Raw genomic sequence first — 14,532 nt, 5'->3', positions numbered from 1 at the left:
TAATCTAAGTCTTAAAAAAAAAAGTGGTGTTCCCATAAATCTGAATGGATGTGGTCATGGGTTTGGAAGATGCTCTTTGAGGATCTTTGAATTTCTGTAGTGCATCTTGTAAGACGCATATCTGCTACTGAGCGTCGGAGGAGGGTGTAGATATAGTGCTAATCAAGTGGGCTCTTTTGTTCTGGATGGTGTCAGGCTTGAGTGTTGTTGGGACTGCACTCATTCCAGGCAAGTGCGGAATGTTCCATCACATTCCCGACTTGTACCTTGGAAATGGTGAACAGGCTTTGGGGAGTTAAGTGTGTAACTTGCTGCAGCGTTCCTCGCCTCTGACCTGCTCTTGTAGCAACTGTGTGAGGATTCCAGTTGAGTTTCTGCTCAGTGATAACCCCTGGGATGTTGACAATGGAGGATCCAGTGAATGTCAGGGGACAGTGGTTAGATTGTCTCTTATTGGTCATAGCCTGGCATTGTTTTTGTGTGGCACGAATGTTACTTGCTGTTTGTCAGCCCAAACTTGGATTTTATCCAGATCTTGTTGCATTTGAGCATGGACTGCTTCAGTATCTGAGAGTCTCAAATGGTGCTGAACATTGTGCAATCGTCAGTGAACATCCCTACTTCTGACTTTATGATGGAGGGAAGCTCATTGAAGCAGCTGAAGATGATTAAGCCTACCACACCATCCCTGCAGAGATATCTGGAGCTGAGATGACTGACTGACAGCTACAACCGTCTTCCTATGCGCCAGGTATGAGTATAACCACTGGAGAGTTTGCGCCTGGATTCCCATTGATTCCAATTTTGTAAGGGCCCCTTGCTGCCACACTTGGTTGAATGCAACCTTGATGTTAAGGTCAGTCACTTGCACCTCACCACTGGAATTCAGCTCTTTTGTCAATGTTTGAAGCAAAGCTGTAATGAGATCAGGAGCTGAGTGGCCCTGATGGAACTCAAGCTGGGTGTCTCTGAGCAGGTTACTGCTGATCAGGTGTTGCTTGATAGCACTGTTTTATGACATCTTCCATTATTTTACTGATTGAGAATAGACTGATGGAGTGGTAATTAGATTTATCCTACTTTTTATGTATAGCACATACTTGGGCAATTTTCCACATTGTTAGGTAGATGCTAGTGCTATAACTACTGGAATGTCTTTGCTAACACTACACTAAGTTCTGAAGCACGACTCTTCAGTACTATTACCGGAATGTTGTCTGCAGCATCCAGTGTCTCCAACCGTTTCTTGATCTCATGTGGAGTGAATCGACTTGTCTGAATACTAGTATCTAATGCTGAGGACCACAGGAAGAGGCTGAGATGGATTTGGCTTATTTGTTTATCCATGCAGCAGAAATCCAGCAGTACCCTGTTATATTCATTGTTTTAAGTACATCCAAAATGTTTCAACTCCACTGAGTCTATTCCAAACATAGATCCAGCCTGTGTATGGAAGGACGTCCAGCTATTTGACAGAGCTATCTTTTACTACGCTGACCATGTTACTTTGTCTTCCAGTAATTAATTTAAACCATCTAGGTACACCTTTTCCATATCATTTTGCTGTTTTGTATAATTCTAATAACAGGTTTACTTGTTTTTGAGCTGAAACATAGGAATCTCTTGATCTTCCTACCCTTGCTATCCAGGATCAACCTTTTGATTTGTCTGGAGCCAGTGACAATTGGCTGTGTTTTGACCATGTTACTGCAAAGCTTGACCATGGCTTTCTTTAAAATAATATTGAACTAGTTTAACCAAGTAGTTTGCCATCCATTTTGGTTTAAAATAGAACAAAACACTAAAGATCTAAATCAAATACAGAAATTGATGAAGAAATGTGGCAGTTCTGGCTGTACCTGTGGAGAGAAAACAGTTAATGTTTTGAGTCCAGTAACCCTTGGTGAGTTTGAGTTAGGCAGTTTCGGTTTTGGCTCTTAGTTTTGTTTTGTATTGTTTCTGACATAGTTGACAGAGATTCCTAGTGTCTGTCCACTTCATCCATTGCTCTCCTTAAGCTATGAAAGCACATGCTGTGTGGGTGGGTCACACAGCAACATTTTGACCATTAAGTGGTAAAGTGGCCATAGTCAAACACGGCTGAAAATGTGTTGCTGGAAAAGCGCAGCAGGTCAGGCAGCATCCAAGGAGCAGAAAAATTGGAAGGGCTCATACCCGAAACGCCCATTCTCCTGCTCCTTGGATGCTGCCTGACTTGATGCGCCTTTCCAGCAACACGTTTTCAGCTCTGATCTCCAGCATCTGCAGTCCTCACTTTTTCCCTAAAGTCATACAGCATGGAAATAAATGCCCTCTAGTTTTGGACATCCCTAACCTAGGTGAAAGATCTTATCTATGCTGCTCAAACTTTATAATTTCCATAAGGTTACACCTCAGCCTCCTACACTCCATGGAAAAAAACCTTCCAGTCTAACCAGCATCTCCTTACAACTCAAATCTTTCAGTCTCCATAACATCGATGAAGCAGAACCAGATCAACATAAGTTAATTTGACAGGATGCAATGGAGATCTATGGTCTATTTCAGTTATAAAAATAAAACAAAGGTTAGTGTCCTTGATGACAAAAATGCACTAAATTAATGAACTTTAACTTGAATCTTATAAAATAGTTAACTTTAATGCCAGAGGCTTCATCAGCTCATTTATTAGTAAGTTCTGTAATGAGCATTGAAAGAACCATTAGAGGTATGACATAAAGTTAACACTGAAGTTCCTGTTTGAATGTCATCTATCAATGCAGCAAATTGTTGCCATTAAAATTGGAAATGTCTGAATGATTGTTTTTACTGGATTACAGACATTTCAACATTGTTAGATATAAACAAGCCGAGTTTTTTTAATACTTGGAAATTCTATCTTTGAATCCCTTAGGACTTGAGAAATAATGCGAATGAAACATTGATTTCAAACTGAGATTTTATTTTGACATATAAGATTGTCTTATTTTAGAATTTATGGATCAAACTTGGAGTAGAGGCATAGACAGGTTTTGCCTCTTAACCATTAATAAATCTTTGTAGCTGATAGATGAGAGAAATTTATTGCAATGTGAAATGACTTCGAATAGAAAGCCTAAGAGTTGCAGAGAAGTGAGAAAAGACTCAGTAGTTATGTAAGCTAATTTGCATAGACCCACAACCAATTACCACCTGATGAAGAAGCCGTGCTTCAAAAGCTAGTGCCTCCAAGTTAACCTGTTGGACAATAACCTGGTGGTGTGTGATTTTTAACTTTTCCACCCCAGTCCAACACTGGCAACTTTAAACCATGAGCATGTTTAAGACTGAGATAGACAGATTCTTGAGTATCAAGGTGATCAAGGGTTACAGGGAAGAAGCAACAGAAGGGTTTGAGAATCTTATCAGCCATGATTGAATGGCGGAGCAGACTCGATGGGCTGAATTGCCTAATTTCTGCTCCTACGTCTTTTGGTCGTCCCCAAAGTATGATGTGTCTACTGAATCTATCTCAGAGCATACAGGACTCCTGTCAGTCAAAAATGATATTTGCGTAGCAGCTAGTATATTTTGCAAAGTGTATTTTTTTTTGATGTGGAGCTGTCGTCAGGATCCTGCCCCATGAGCTACCTATGAAGGAGAAGTACTCCGAAAGCTAGTATTTCCGAATAAACGTGTTGAACTACAACCTAGTGTTGTGTGATTTTTAAACTGTATTTTAAGATGACAATATACTGAGTATTGTACTAGATTAGTACAACAAGTCCACACCGACCCTCTGAAGAGCAACCCACCCATACCCTTTCCCCTATATTTACCCCTTCACCTAAAACTACAGGCAATTTAGCATGGCCAATTCACCTAACCTTGCATATTTTGGACTGTGGGAGGAAACCCATGCATACACTGGGAGAATGTGCAAACTCCACACAGACAGTTGCCGGAGACGGGAATTGAACCTGGGTCTCTGGTGCTGTGAGGCAGCAGTGCTAACCATGGTGCCACCATGCCTCCCATACTACTATGGAAGACCTGGTTCAAAGAAGTAAACCAGTGGCTTGCCCAACACTGCCAGTCCCCACCACAAACATCACACCTGCAGCACTGATGCTATTAGCCTATGGTTGCTGATGTAGACTATTCATGATATTAGTGTTCTGTTGGATCCAGAACTGAGATGTCAGTCACCGATACCAAGAACCCTGACACTTGTTTACCTACACTGGCTCCAAGCCTCTTGTTCAAATTCCTTCATCCTGTCACCCCTTCCTATCTCTAACTTCAGGTCTTTGTGCACTTCCAACATGAGTCTCTTTGGTCCCCATTTTTAATTATTCCACCATAGGTTGCTTTGACTTGAAAGGCTAAACAAAATTCTAAACTCTGGAATTTCTTTTCTAAACCTTTTTGCCACTGTACCTGCTTCCTTCTTTAAGATGCCTTTTAAAACCTACCGTTTTGATGAAGTTTGATCATCTGCCCTTATTTTCTTGTATGACTTGATATCCAATGTCATTGTGTTCATGTGCACACTTCAGGGTGTTTTACTGTGCTAAAAAGTCCTGCAAAATGCAAGTTGTGAACATCCACTACACATTTTGATCTACCATTAGCAGCTATGCTTTCAAGGCTCTTAACTCTGAAATCCTTTCTTAATCCCTTTGCCTCCTTCCTTGCATCTTTCTTTAGATCCTCCACTTTGATCTTTCTAATATTTCCTTTGACTTGTCTTTTTTCTGTGATTTCACTTATCTTGGATATTGGCCTATCTTCAAGATGTTGTATAAATGCAAGATCATATGATACTGAACAGAAGTGGACTTTGGTTTCCACTCGTGGGAGAGTCTGGCACAAGAAGGCATAATCTCATTTAAGTGCTGCTCATTTAAGACAGGGGTGAGGAAAACTTTCTTCTGAGGTTAGTGAATTATTTATCAGAAAGGCCAGGTCATTAAGTATATTGAAGGCTGAGAGATTTTTAATCATTATTGAAATTGAGAGTTATGGCAAAAAGGCAGAAAAGTGGCATTTAGGATTATCAGATCAGCTGTGATCTCATTGAATGGTAGAGAGACTTGATGGGATGATTGGCCTACTGGTATCTATGTTCCTCTCCTTGGTAGAACTTTCCTTAAGTCTACAGTGCTGTTTTTCCCCATGTGTCTATATTTAACTTCAATCATTTATTCTGTTCCCTTTTGAAAAATGTTATTCCATCTCCCTGTCATTCATATGGACAATGCATTCCTGATCTTCATGACTTGTTTTGATTTTAAAACTGTTTGCATGCCATCTCAGGGCTGCAAAAAATGTAATTGTATGATATTTCTTTACTACTACTGCTATGTCTCTTAATTTTATGAAGCATAAGTGCTTACAGTCCTTTCCTGACACATCTAAGAAAGGTTACTTAAAAAGTTGACCACTTAGTATCGACTATAATAAACATGCTTTAAAAGCAGAATTCTATTTGCAACCTGAAATAGAAATATCTATTGTGAGAAAATAGAATTAACAAAGAGTTTTAGTTCTGAAGAAGCCCTAATTGACATGAAACATTAACTATTGTTTCTCTCATCATATATGGTGCTACCAATCAACCCCACCACCCTGTGGCCCAACATTTCAACAACTCCTCCCACTCTGCAGAGGACATGCAGGTCCTGGGCCTCCTCTACTGCTGCTCCCTCACCACCCAACGCTTGGAGGAAGAATGCCTCATCTTCTGCCTCAGAACACTTCAACCCCAGAGCATCAATGTGGATTTCACCAGTTTCCTCATTTCCCTTTCTCTTACCCCACCTCCAGCCTTCCAGCTCAGCACTGTCCCCATGACCTGTCCACTCCACCCTCCTCTCTGACCTATCACCTTCATCCCTACCCCCATTCACCCACTGTACTCTTTGCTAACTTCCCCCACCCTCCTCTCTGACTTACCACCTCCATCCCCACCCCATTCACCTATTGTATTCTATGCAACTTTCTCCCCACCCCCACCGCCTCTCATTTATCTCTCCACTCTGCAGGCATCCTGCCTCTATGCCTGATGAAGAGCTTTTGCCCGAAACGTCGATTTTCCGGCTCCTCGGATGCTACCTGACCTGCTGTGCTTTTCCAGCACCACTTTAATCTCTATATGGTGCTAGGCCTGATGAGTTTCTTCAGCACTTTTTTGTTTTTGATTCAGTTAGCTTTGTTGTCAACTGGCAGCAGTGTTTTACCGTTGTTTGACGATGCTTTGCCGTCAGAATCCTTTGCAAACTCGTTGGTGACTAAACAATTCTTAAAATCCAAACATATTGTTGCAAAATATCTAGCTGGGTGTACAGTGGGAATACAGTGTTCACGATAATAGGTTGGGACAAAATATTCTGACCTCTTGGTCGAATTCCAAAACTTTGCACGCGACAAGTTATAAATACAGCGCACTGAATGGAGTGAGTCCAACTGCAATGCTCGTACTGCTGCTGGGGTGACCCAGAGAAGATCGCCTTCTCATCATCGCCAAATACAAATCGAGATAGCGACAGTCGCTGCTGATTTACAAACAATGAGAAAATGCTCCAGTCAATGGGGAGAGCAAAGTGTTGCCTTGATCAAAGATGTCGTACCGATTTGGCACGCATGCCGAATGCGCAGGCGTGGGACTGGGACTGCCGCCCAATGGGTTTGGAGGGGTTGACGTCACGTCCCCGTGCCGGCGAAGGGGGGGAGGGTGGGGTTAGCGGAGGTGAGGGGCAGGGCCGAGTGCGCCTGCGTGGGCGCTGCGCGGTAAGATGGCGGCGGTTGGTGATGGAGCGGGGTCGGCCGGGTCGGCGCTGCAGGGGTTAATCCGGCAGTTCACAGCCATTACAGGTAAACAGGCGAGAGGGTGGGGGAGAGAGAGAGGGGGGGGAACTGGAGACCACCACCGTCGCCGCCCTCAGGACTCCGCCTGACTTCATTGTGTCCACCCCTCACCGCCAGCCATCATCCCCGAGGACTGGGAGTCCTGGGCCACTCAGCAGGCCGGCAAGCCAGGCCCAGGGCACTGCCCCATCACACCAGCCCCGCTCCCACACCCCACCCATTAGTGGGAAGGGTATGGGAGCCTTCCTGACTGCACCCTCAAGGGAGGGGGCTCTTAAATCCCTTGCTAGTCCCCGATTTCTGTGTTAATGCTCCTGCCAGTTCTTGAAGGTGGTTATTTCCCCTGAGGGGTATTATACCCCTGCCAGTATCTTGAGGGGTGTTAATGCCCCTTCAGCCCCCTGAGGATGTGTTAATGTCACTACCAGTACCTTGAGGGATTGTTAATGCTTCTGCTAGTCCATGAGGTGTTAATGCACCTTCTAGTCCCTGAGGGGGGGAGGGGGGAGGGGGTTGTTAATGCCTCCTGTGGTTCCTTGTGGTTGCTGTTGCCCCTGAGGTGGATTAATTCCCCTACAGGTCCCCTGAGGGGAATTCCAAAACCCTGCCAGTCTCCTGAGGGCATGATGTGATGATCCTATAGACTGCTGAGAGGTATTGATGCCTCTGCCTGAGGGGGATTTAATGCTCCTTTACCCTGTGATACCTGCCCTGTCCATTTACCTGGCTCCTCAACACCATTCCTGATGACGGGTGTATGCCCGAAACGTCAACTCTCCTGCTCCTCAGAAGCTGCCTGACCTGCTGTGCTTTTCCAACGCCACACATTTCAATCATTTAGAGAGTCAATGCATACTGCACCAGCTGGTGTCCATTCCAAAAGCTTGGTACTTTTTAGAGGAAAAGAAATTGGCTAATGTCAGGTCTATTCTGAAATTGCAGTGGTTTAAACCTTATTTCCCCTGGTTCTCCAAATGAATGCAATCAGGAAGGACAATATTTAACCTTTCTGATATTTTCTTTCACTGTGTCAGGCCTCCTGTAAATTTGTGTTGTGGCAAAATAAATAAACCCAACTCTGTGCTTGCCTGAGTAACTTTGAATCTTAAGCTAGTAATAATTTGCAGTGCACTCTTCTAATTTGTCTTCCAAGGCAACTATGTTATTTACCAAAATGGGGCACAGTAGTCTGTTTGTGGTCTGACCATACGATTATTTCCTTTTAGTTTAGTACTGACTAATTCTGTTAATAAAACTCAATACCCTGCTTGTTGTGGGTCAAGCTGTTCAGCATTGATTTTGAATCTTCAGTTATGTGTACAATGATGCTTCAATCCTTTTAATTAAGTCACATGCAGTTCCCTGTAAATGATGTGTATTCTGTTGGTTCTTCTGATATTTAATATGCAGTTTTAAAACAGGTTAAATGCTGTTTGCTATTGCTTCATTCATTTTCCAACTAGATCCATGTCTTCTGTAGAAAATTACCCTCTTCTACAGTCTTTATCCTTATACCTGCCAAACTATTGAGCATTCTCTCAATATCAATGACTGGTTAATATGTGCAGCAAACAATCATACAGTTAGCACTGACCCCAGGGTAATACTACTGGTAACCTGCCTCAAGTCTGATCTTCAGCCATTGCCTGGCATTCAGTTCCTGATCAAGCAAATCAAATTCCTCTTTATAGAAAGAAAGACTTGAATCTGTTTAGCATTTTTCATGATCACCAGATGTATCAAAGTGCTGTGAGTCAGTGAACTTATTTTTGAAGTGTTATTATGTGACAGGCAACTTATAGCACAATCCCACAAACAATCACGTGGTCGCGATCAGATCTGATTTTGTGATGTTGATTGAGGGCATCGTTCTGGTTATGATATTAGGGGTAAGTTGCCTGCCATTCTTCAAAATAGTACCATGGAACTTTTTTAACATTCACACAAGCAGGCACGTGGGGCCTCGGTTTTATGTCTCATCTGAAAGTTGGTACCACTGACAGTATATCACTCTATGTGCTGTTGCAGATCATCCGCCAAGACAGGTTCACTTAAGCCCAGGAGTGAGATTTTAACTCAGACCTTGTCATTAAGAGCTGAGAGTGCTATCAACTGAGCCATTGTTGATGTGGAAGAATGTTGTGGTCTAGATTTGTCTTGTAAACTAACCTGGCATAAATCATACTTTTCCTAAACTTCATGTAGACAATACCCTGAGATTACCCTGATCTCTTAACTTCATAACTTTTCTATCACAAAAACTCAAAATCAAGTTTCAAAGGCAACTTATATCGACAGTATGGGTAAGAGTGTGGTGCTGGAAAAGCACAGCAGGTCAGGCAGCATCCATGAAGCAGGATAATCGATGTTTCAGGAAAAGCCCTTCATCAGAAATGATGCAGAGAGCCTAGGGGGTGGAGCTGGGGGAGGGGGGGTGTGGGGGGGGGGTGGGGGAAGGTAGCTGAGAGTGCAGTAGGTGGATGTAGGTGGGGGTAAAGGTGATCAGTCAGAGGGGAGGGTGGTGCTGATAAGTGGGAAGGAAGATGGACAGATAGGACAGGTCATCAGGATGGAACTGAGTTGGAAGGTTGGAACTGGGGTAAGGTAGGAAGAGGAGAAAAGGGGAAAACTGGTGAAATCCACATTTATACCATGGGGTTGGAGGGTCCTGAATCGGAAGATGAGGCGTTCTTCTTGGTTGATGCTGGTGTTCCAGAGATGGTCTCTGAAACCTACTCGTAGAGCGCCAACCATCCTCAGCGCCTCATGGCCGAACACTTCAACACTCCCTCCCGCTCTGCTGAGGACATGCAGGTCCTGGGTCTCCTCCATCGCCACTCCCTTACCACCCGACGCCAGGAGGAAGGATGCCTCATTTTCCACCTCGGGACCCTCCACCCCATGGCATCAATGTGGATTTCACCAGTTCCATCATTTCCCACCTTGCCCCAGTTCCAACCTTCCAGCTCAGCACCTCCTCATGTCCATCTTCCTTCCATCTATTTGCACCACCCTCCACTCTGACCTATCACCTTTATCCCCACCTGCATCCACCTATTGCACACTCTGTACTTCCACCCACCCTGCCCCAAGCCCAGCCCCCTCCCATTTATCTCTCCACCCCCTAGACTCCCAGCCCCCTTCCTGATGAAGGGCTTTTGCCCGAAATGTCGCTGTTCCTGCTCCTCGGATGCTGCCTGATCTGTGCTTTTCCAGCACCACACTCTTGACTCTAATCTCCAGCATCTGCAGTCCTGATTTCGCTTATATCGACACTATGTTGATCTTTTCTTGATATGTCCTGTCAGAAATTAGGATGGACTGTGAAGTCCATCAAACTTGTTCCATTGTTCAATATTATCTCAGCAATGCGTCTTTAGCATTTCTGTATTTCCAACCTGTCTCCGTATACCTTATTTCCTTTGTGAATACTTCATGTACTTTGATATAGTACTTTTAATTTTAACTGTTTAATATTTTTCCCCTGATGTGGCTTTAATCGGTAATTTCTTATTAAAATACTCTCTCTTGTGTGATCTTACCTAATCAACTATTCTGTACTGATACATTTATGTAATTATCTGAATCCTGTCTTGAACTTAGCACCCAATCCAATATTCTGGTTAAATGATTTGTCTGGATGTGGGCTACGAGCTGGTATATGTGAAGCCCTTTCCAATGGAAAAGCTGCTGCTTTTCAGGTACTGGTGCCAGTTCCCCTGAATTGAAGTACTCATCTTCAACACTGTTTTAGCAACTCATTTAAACCTCAAATCTACATCTAGCAATTCACTCTGTTGAAGGTCTGCTTTTTAATTTTATAATAGCTCCTCAAACACCTTCAAAATCTCATTTCTCCTTCTCCCTATATCATTAGGTCAAGTAGCCCCATATGTGAGCTACTAACTCCTCCAGTTTTCTAGTTGAGGACATATCTGAACATGAGCCTAAGGCAGCTTCACAGTGTTTCACTTTATTAACAATGCTCTTTCACAGGGGCATCTCTTACAATCCAATGATGAATGTCAAGCAGATGGACCTTTGGCTTGCTAACTCTGACATAATTATCTAGTCCACATTGAAAGGTGGGTGGTAGATGGATACAAAACAGGTCTGTATTCACTATCTTCCTTGCTCCCAGTATCAAAGGTCCTTTCCGATAGGCGACCTCTTGCTTCCCATAGCGATACTTGTGATTTTTGCACAAACTACTTTGAAAGTAACACATTTGGTTGAATAAAAGCCAATTTATCATTGATATCTGCTCTGGGAGGGACATGTGATGACAAAAAATCTTCCTCCTTGATTCCTGGAATGATATAAAATGCACTTTCTGACATTGCAGTTCAGGTTAAAAACTTTCATATGCTCAGTGAAACGAAAAAATTAGGTTTGCCTGGATTAGAACACTTGTACAATGGCACTGTACCTGCAATTTATAGCAGCTCTCAGTTGTCCACTGTGAAAGGTTTCATGTCAAACTGAACCCTTCAGAATCCTCAATAGGTACAAACCAAGATCATAAAGGTCCACAATTAGTCAGAACTGTTGATATAAGAATTCAAAGCTACCACATTTTTCCCCATTAATTTTTTGTAGACCAAAGTGACCTTGCTGTGATACATGAGATCTCTCCACTCTGGGTAAAACATCCAGTACAGATGATGCTTCTCATCTAGATTGGTTGGTTACTAACCAACTCATGTATAGAAGTCAGACAACTCCCTTTGAAGTGATAACCACCTACTAGCTAGAGAAGTGTATTCACTTTGTGTGATTCCCACCCCACAACTCTGTTTCAGTGACTGTTTCAGAAACTCATTAGACAAACATTTTTAATCATTATGATATACTACATTTAAATTGTTATTCTATCTGTTGTATTGTACTATGTACCTCAGAGAGCCCAACTTGTGGTATTTGTCTATCTTATGATTGTTAAACATGCCAACTAGATCTTGTATTTATCTAGAGCGACATTCACATACAGTAGAACTGTGTGTTTTGGTGTGCATCTTTGACTTGTATATTTGTACTGTACATGAATATAGCTACCATGCACTAAGATATACATAATTCTGTACAGTATTTGTGCTAGCTATATGGAATGCAACATAATATGTACTGTTCAGCTATATTGCAGGTACATAACCTATCTTGAATACCATGTGCCATATCTTTGCTGCATGTGATTTGGTGCACAGAGATTAGGTTTAAGATCATTTTTTGGGCACTTTGGGTGTGGTATATGTTTAAGGTGCCAAGTGCTTCCTTATAGTGCAGGGCAAATGTGTTGCTGAATCAACATGAATCAATATTATTCATGGCAGATGTGACAGGAGTGAATCAGTTTGTTTACTCAAAAAGGGAATTCTGCTAGAATTCAAGGGTTTGGGGGTGTTAGAGAGGTTTAAAGTCAGGACTTAGTTTGTAGGTATAAAATGCAATGGTGTCATTAGTAAAATCTTTTTAAAATAAAGTTTTAATAAATCAATACATTAGCACAACAATTTAAGTCATTTCTTCTGCGTGAAGAAGCACCATACCTTATTCAGGTTAGTTATATTGCCACAGTTAAAATATCATCCCTGTATTGCTAAATATGGCATCCATAATGTGGTGGTTTCCTGCTAGACAAATAACTCCAGTGTTGGTCTGTTGTCTTTTGATTTCCAGTGACTGAGTGGAAACAATTGCTTTTTCAGTGCTGCTGGATTAATTTGTCTGAATTTGGCACTCCTAGCTCTATAGGAAGTACTGTTCACAATACTACTGCTCTGTTGAAAGATTTAACATGTTGAGCTAATTTAAACAACTTAACAAATTCAAACTGTTAAACAGATCATCAGAAAGATGCTGACAGATCAAAATCCTACTTTTGTATCATGGTAGTTAGAGAAGAGCTAGCTGCTGGCATGAAGTTCACAGCATAAATGATTAAACTAATGTTGGATCAGATTTTTGAATATGGATAATTATACTCCACCTGTGGCAAAATTAGGCAGCCCAGGAGTAGGTTTCAAATAAGCAGTTATAGAATCCTAGTGATTACATCAAGCATACTTTGAATTCAAGTGTTACAAATTAAAGTGTACTGCAAACTACAGGAAAGATAGGTTTACCTTTTAATATCAAAATTAAACATCATGTTATAAAGCATATTCCTGCACTACAGGAATAAAATAATACTAGTATACTGCTGAAAAAAGATTATGTCAAAGCTTTTCATCTTGCACTTATTAGGACAACTTGCAAGAATACCAATTAAGGAGATTACCATCATTTATACTGTATGAGAGGTGGGTGGTGATTGCTTGGAAAGTGGATTTGGTAGTGGTGTTGGAAAATGCAGCAATTAATAATTATTGACAGATAATTGCAAGAGTAAAATTTTGAACAATGCAGGGTGTCTATAATTGGTCAGGGTATTGAAATAAAAAGATTAATGAATGGCTGTTGGTTTAGTTGAATTGAAACAGGTGCACCGTACACACGTTCTTCTGTCTGGAAAGAACAGTGTTCAATGTGTTAATATATGTGGCTTCCAGTACATGCAAGTGTGCCACACTGAGCCCAACCAATAGTCCTAAATTACTGACAGTATAATTCTCTGCATACTCAGGATTATCCAGCAAAAAACAAATGAACTGTGGATGCTGTAAATTAGAAGCAAATACAGAAAGTCTGGCAGCATCTGTTGAAAGAAATCAAAGTTTCGGGTCGAGTGACCCTTCTGCAAAATAATTCTGATTTCTGATTAACTCTGACTTCTCTCCATAAATGCTGTCAGACCTGAGCTTTTCCATTAATTTCAGTTTTTGTTCATTATACAGCAAATGTTGACAAACTGCAGAATCACATCTGATGTTAGCACTGTCTTGTGAGTTTTGAAAGCATGGGCTAGTTGGATGCTGTCAGTACCTTCCTTGTTGCGAGCATCCAAAAGGATAAACTGTTTGATATGTTCTGCCAGCCTACATAGCTATATCACACCGGTAATGGGCAGATTGGCATCTTGGCTTGACAGCTGCATCTTGTTAATGGTGAACACCACTCATATTGCTACTGCATAGTAGCAATGCATAAAAGCTAGCTTCACCCATCACTCAAACATTTCAGGCACCAGGGTAGTCAGAGGTTGACTGGGCACTTTTCAAAACTAAGAATGACTGCCTTATGGCCTTTCCATGACTTTGCAAGATGTACAGTAAGAAGCTATCTGATTAGCGTAGCCATTATCTGCAGAATGAATCATGGAATCTCAACAGTGTTGAGAGAGGCCGTTCGGCCCATTGAGTCTGTACCAATCTTTCGAAGACTGTCCTATTTTAATCCCACATTTACAATGGCTAATCCATCTAAACTGCACATCTTGGATTTGGGTGAAGAAACCGAAGCATTCATTGGAAATGCACACTGTCACAAGGAGAACATGCACATTGTTTGCTGACAGTCATCCAAGACTGGAATCAAACCTGGGTCCCTAGCACTGTGAGGTAACAGTGCTAACCACTGAGCCACTGCGCTGCCTGACTTTGTGCCCTCTTCCAGCATCAGGGTTTGATGATGAATATGTGGCTCAGGTCCTTTTTACATGATTGTCAATAAAGTCAATTTTAATGTGTGTAACTGTAGAAATCCCAACATATACATTGACTAACGAAGATTGGTTTGCCTCAGACAATATTGGAGAACCTTGGGAGA

At 42.0% G+C, this 14,532-nt stretch overlaps 1 protein-coding gene across 1 annotated transcript in view; it reads left to right on the top strand.

The window, feature by feature from the left end:
- The first annotated feature begins 6,722 nt into the window (after positions 1–6,722).
- ubxn7 (UBX domain protein 7) overlaps positions 6,723–14,532 on the top strand; it is a 117,596-nt gene continuing 109,786 nt past the window's right edge. Inside the window, exon 1 of the mRNA XM_072573082.1 lies at positions 6,723–6,834. Coding sequence (XP_072429183.1) covers positions 6,756–6,834 — 79 coding nt within the window. The 5' untranslated portion in view covers positions 6,723–6,755. The remainder of the gene's footprint in view (positions 6,835–14,532) is intronic.

Source organism: Chiloscyllium punctatum, chromosome 6 (assembly GCF_047496795.1).
Source record: "Chiloscyllium punctatum isolate Juve2018m chromosome 6, sChiPun1.3, whole genome shotgun sequence".
Taxonomy (NCBI): domain Eukaryota; kingdom Metazoa; phylum Chordata; class Chondrichthyes; order Orectolobiformes; family Hemiscylliidae; genus Chiloscyllium; species Chiloscyllium punctatum.
The sequence above is the reverse complement of the archived record's forward strand: the minus strand, read 5'-3'. Positions and strand labels throughout refer to the sequence as shown.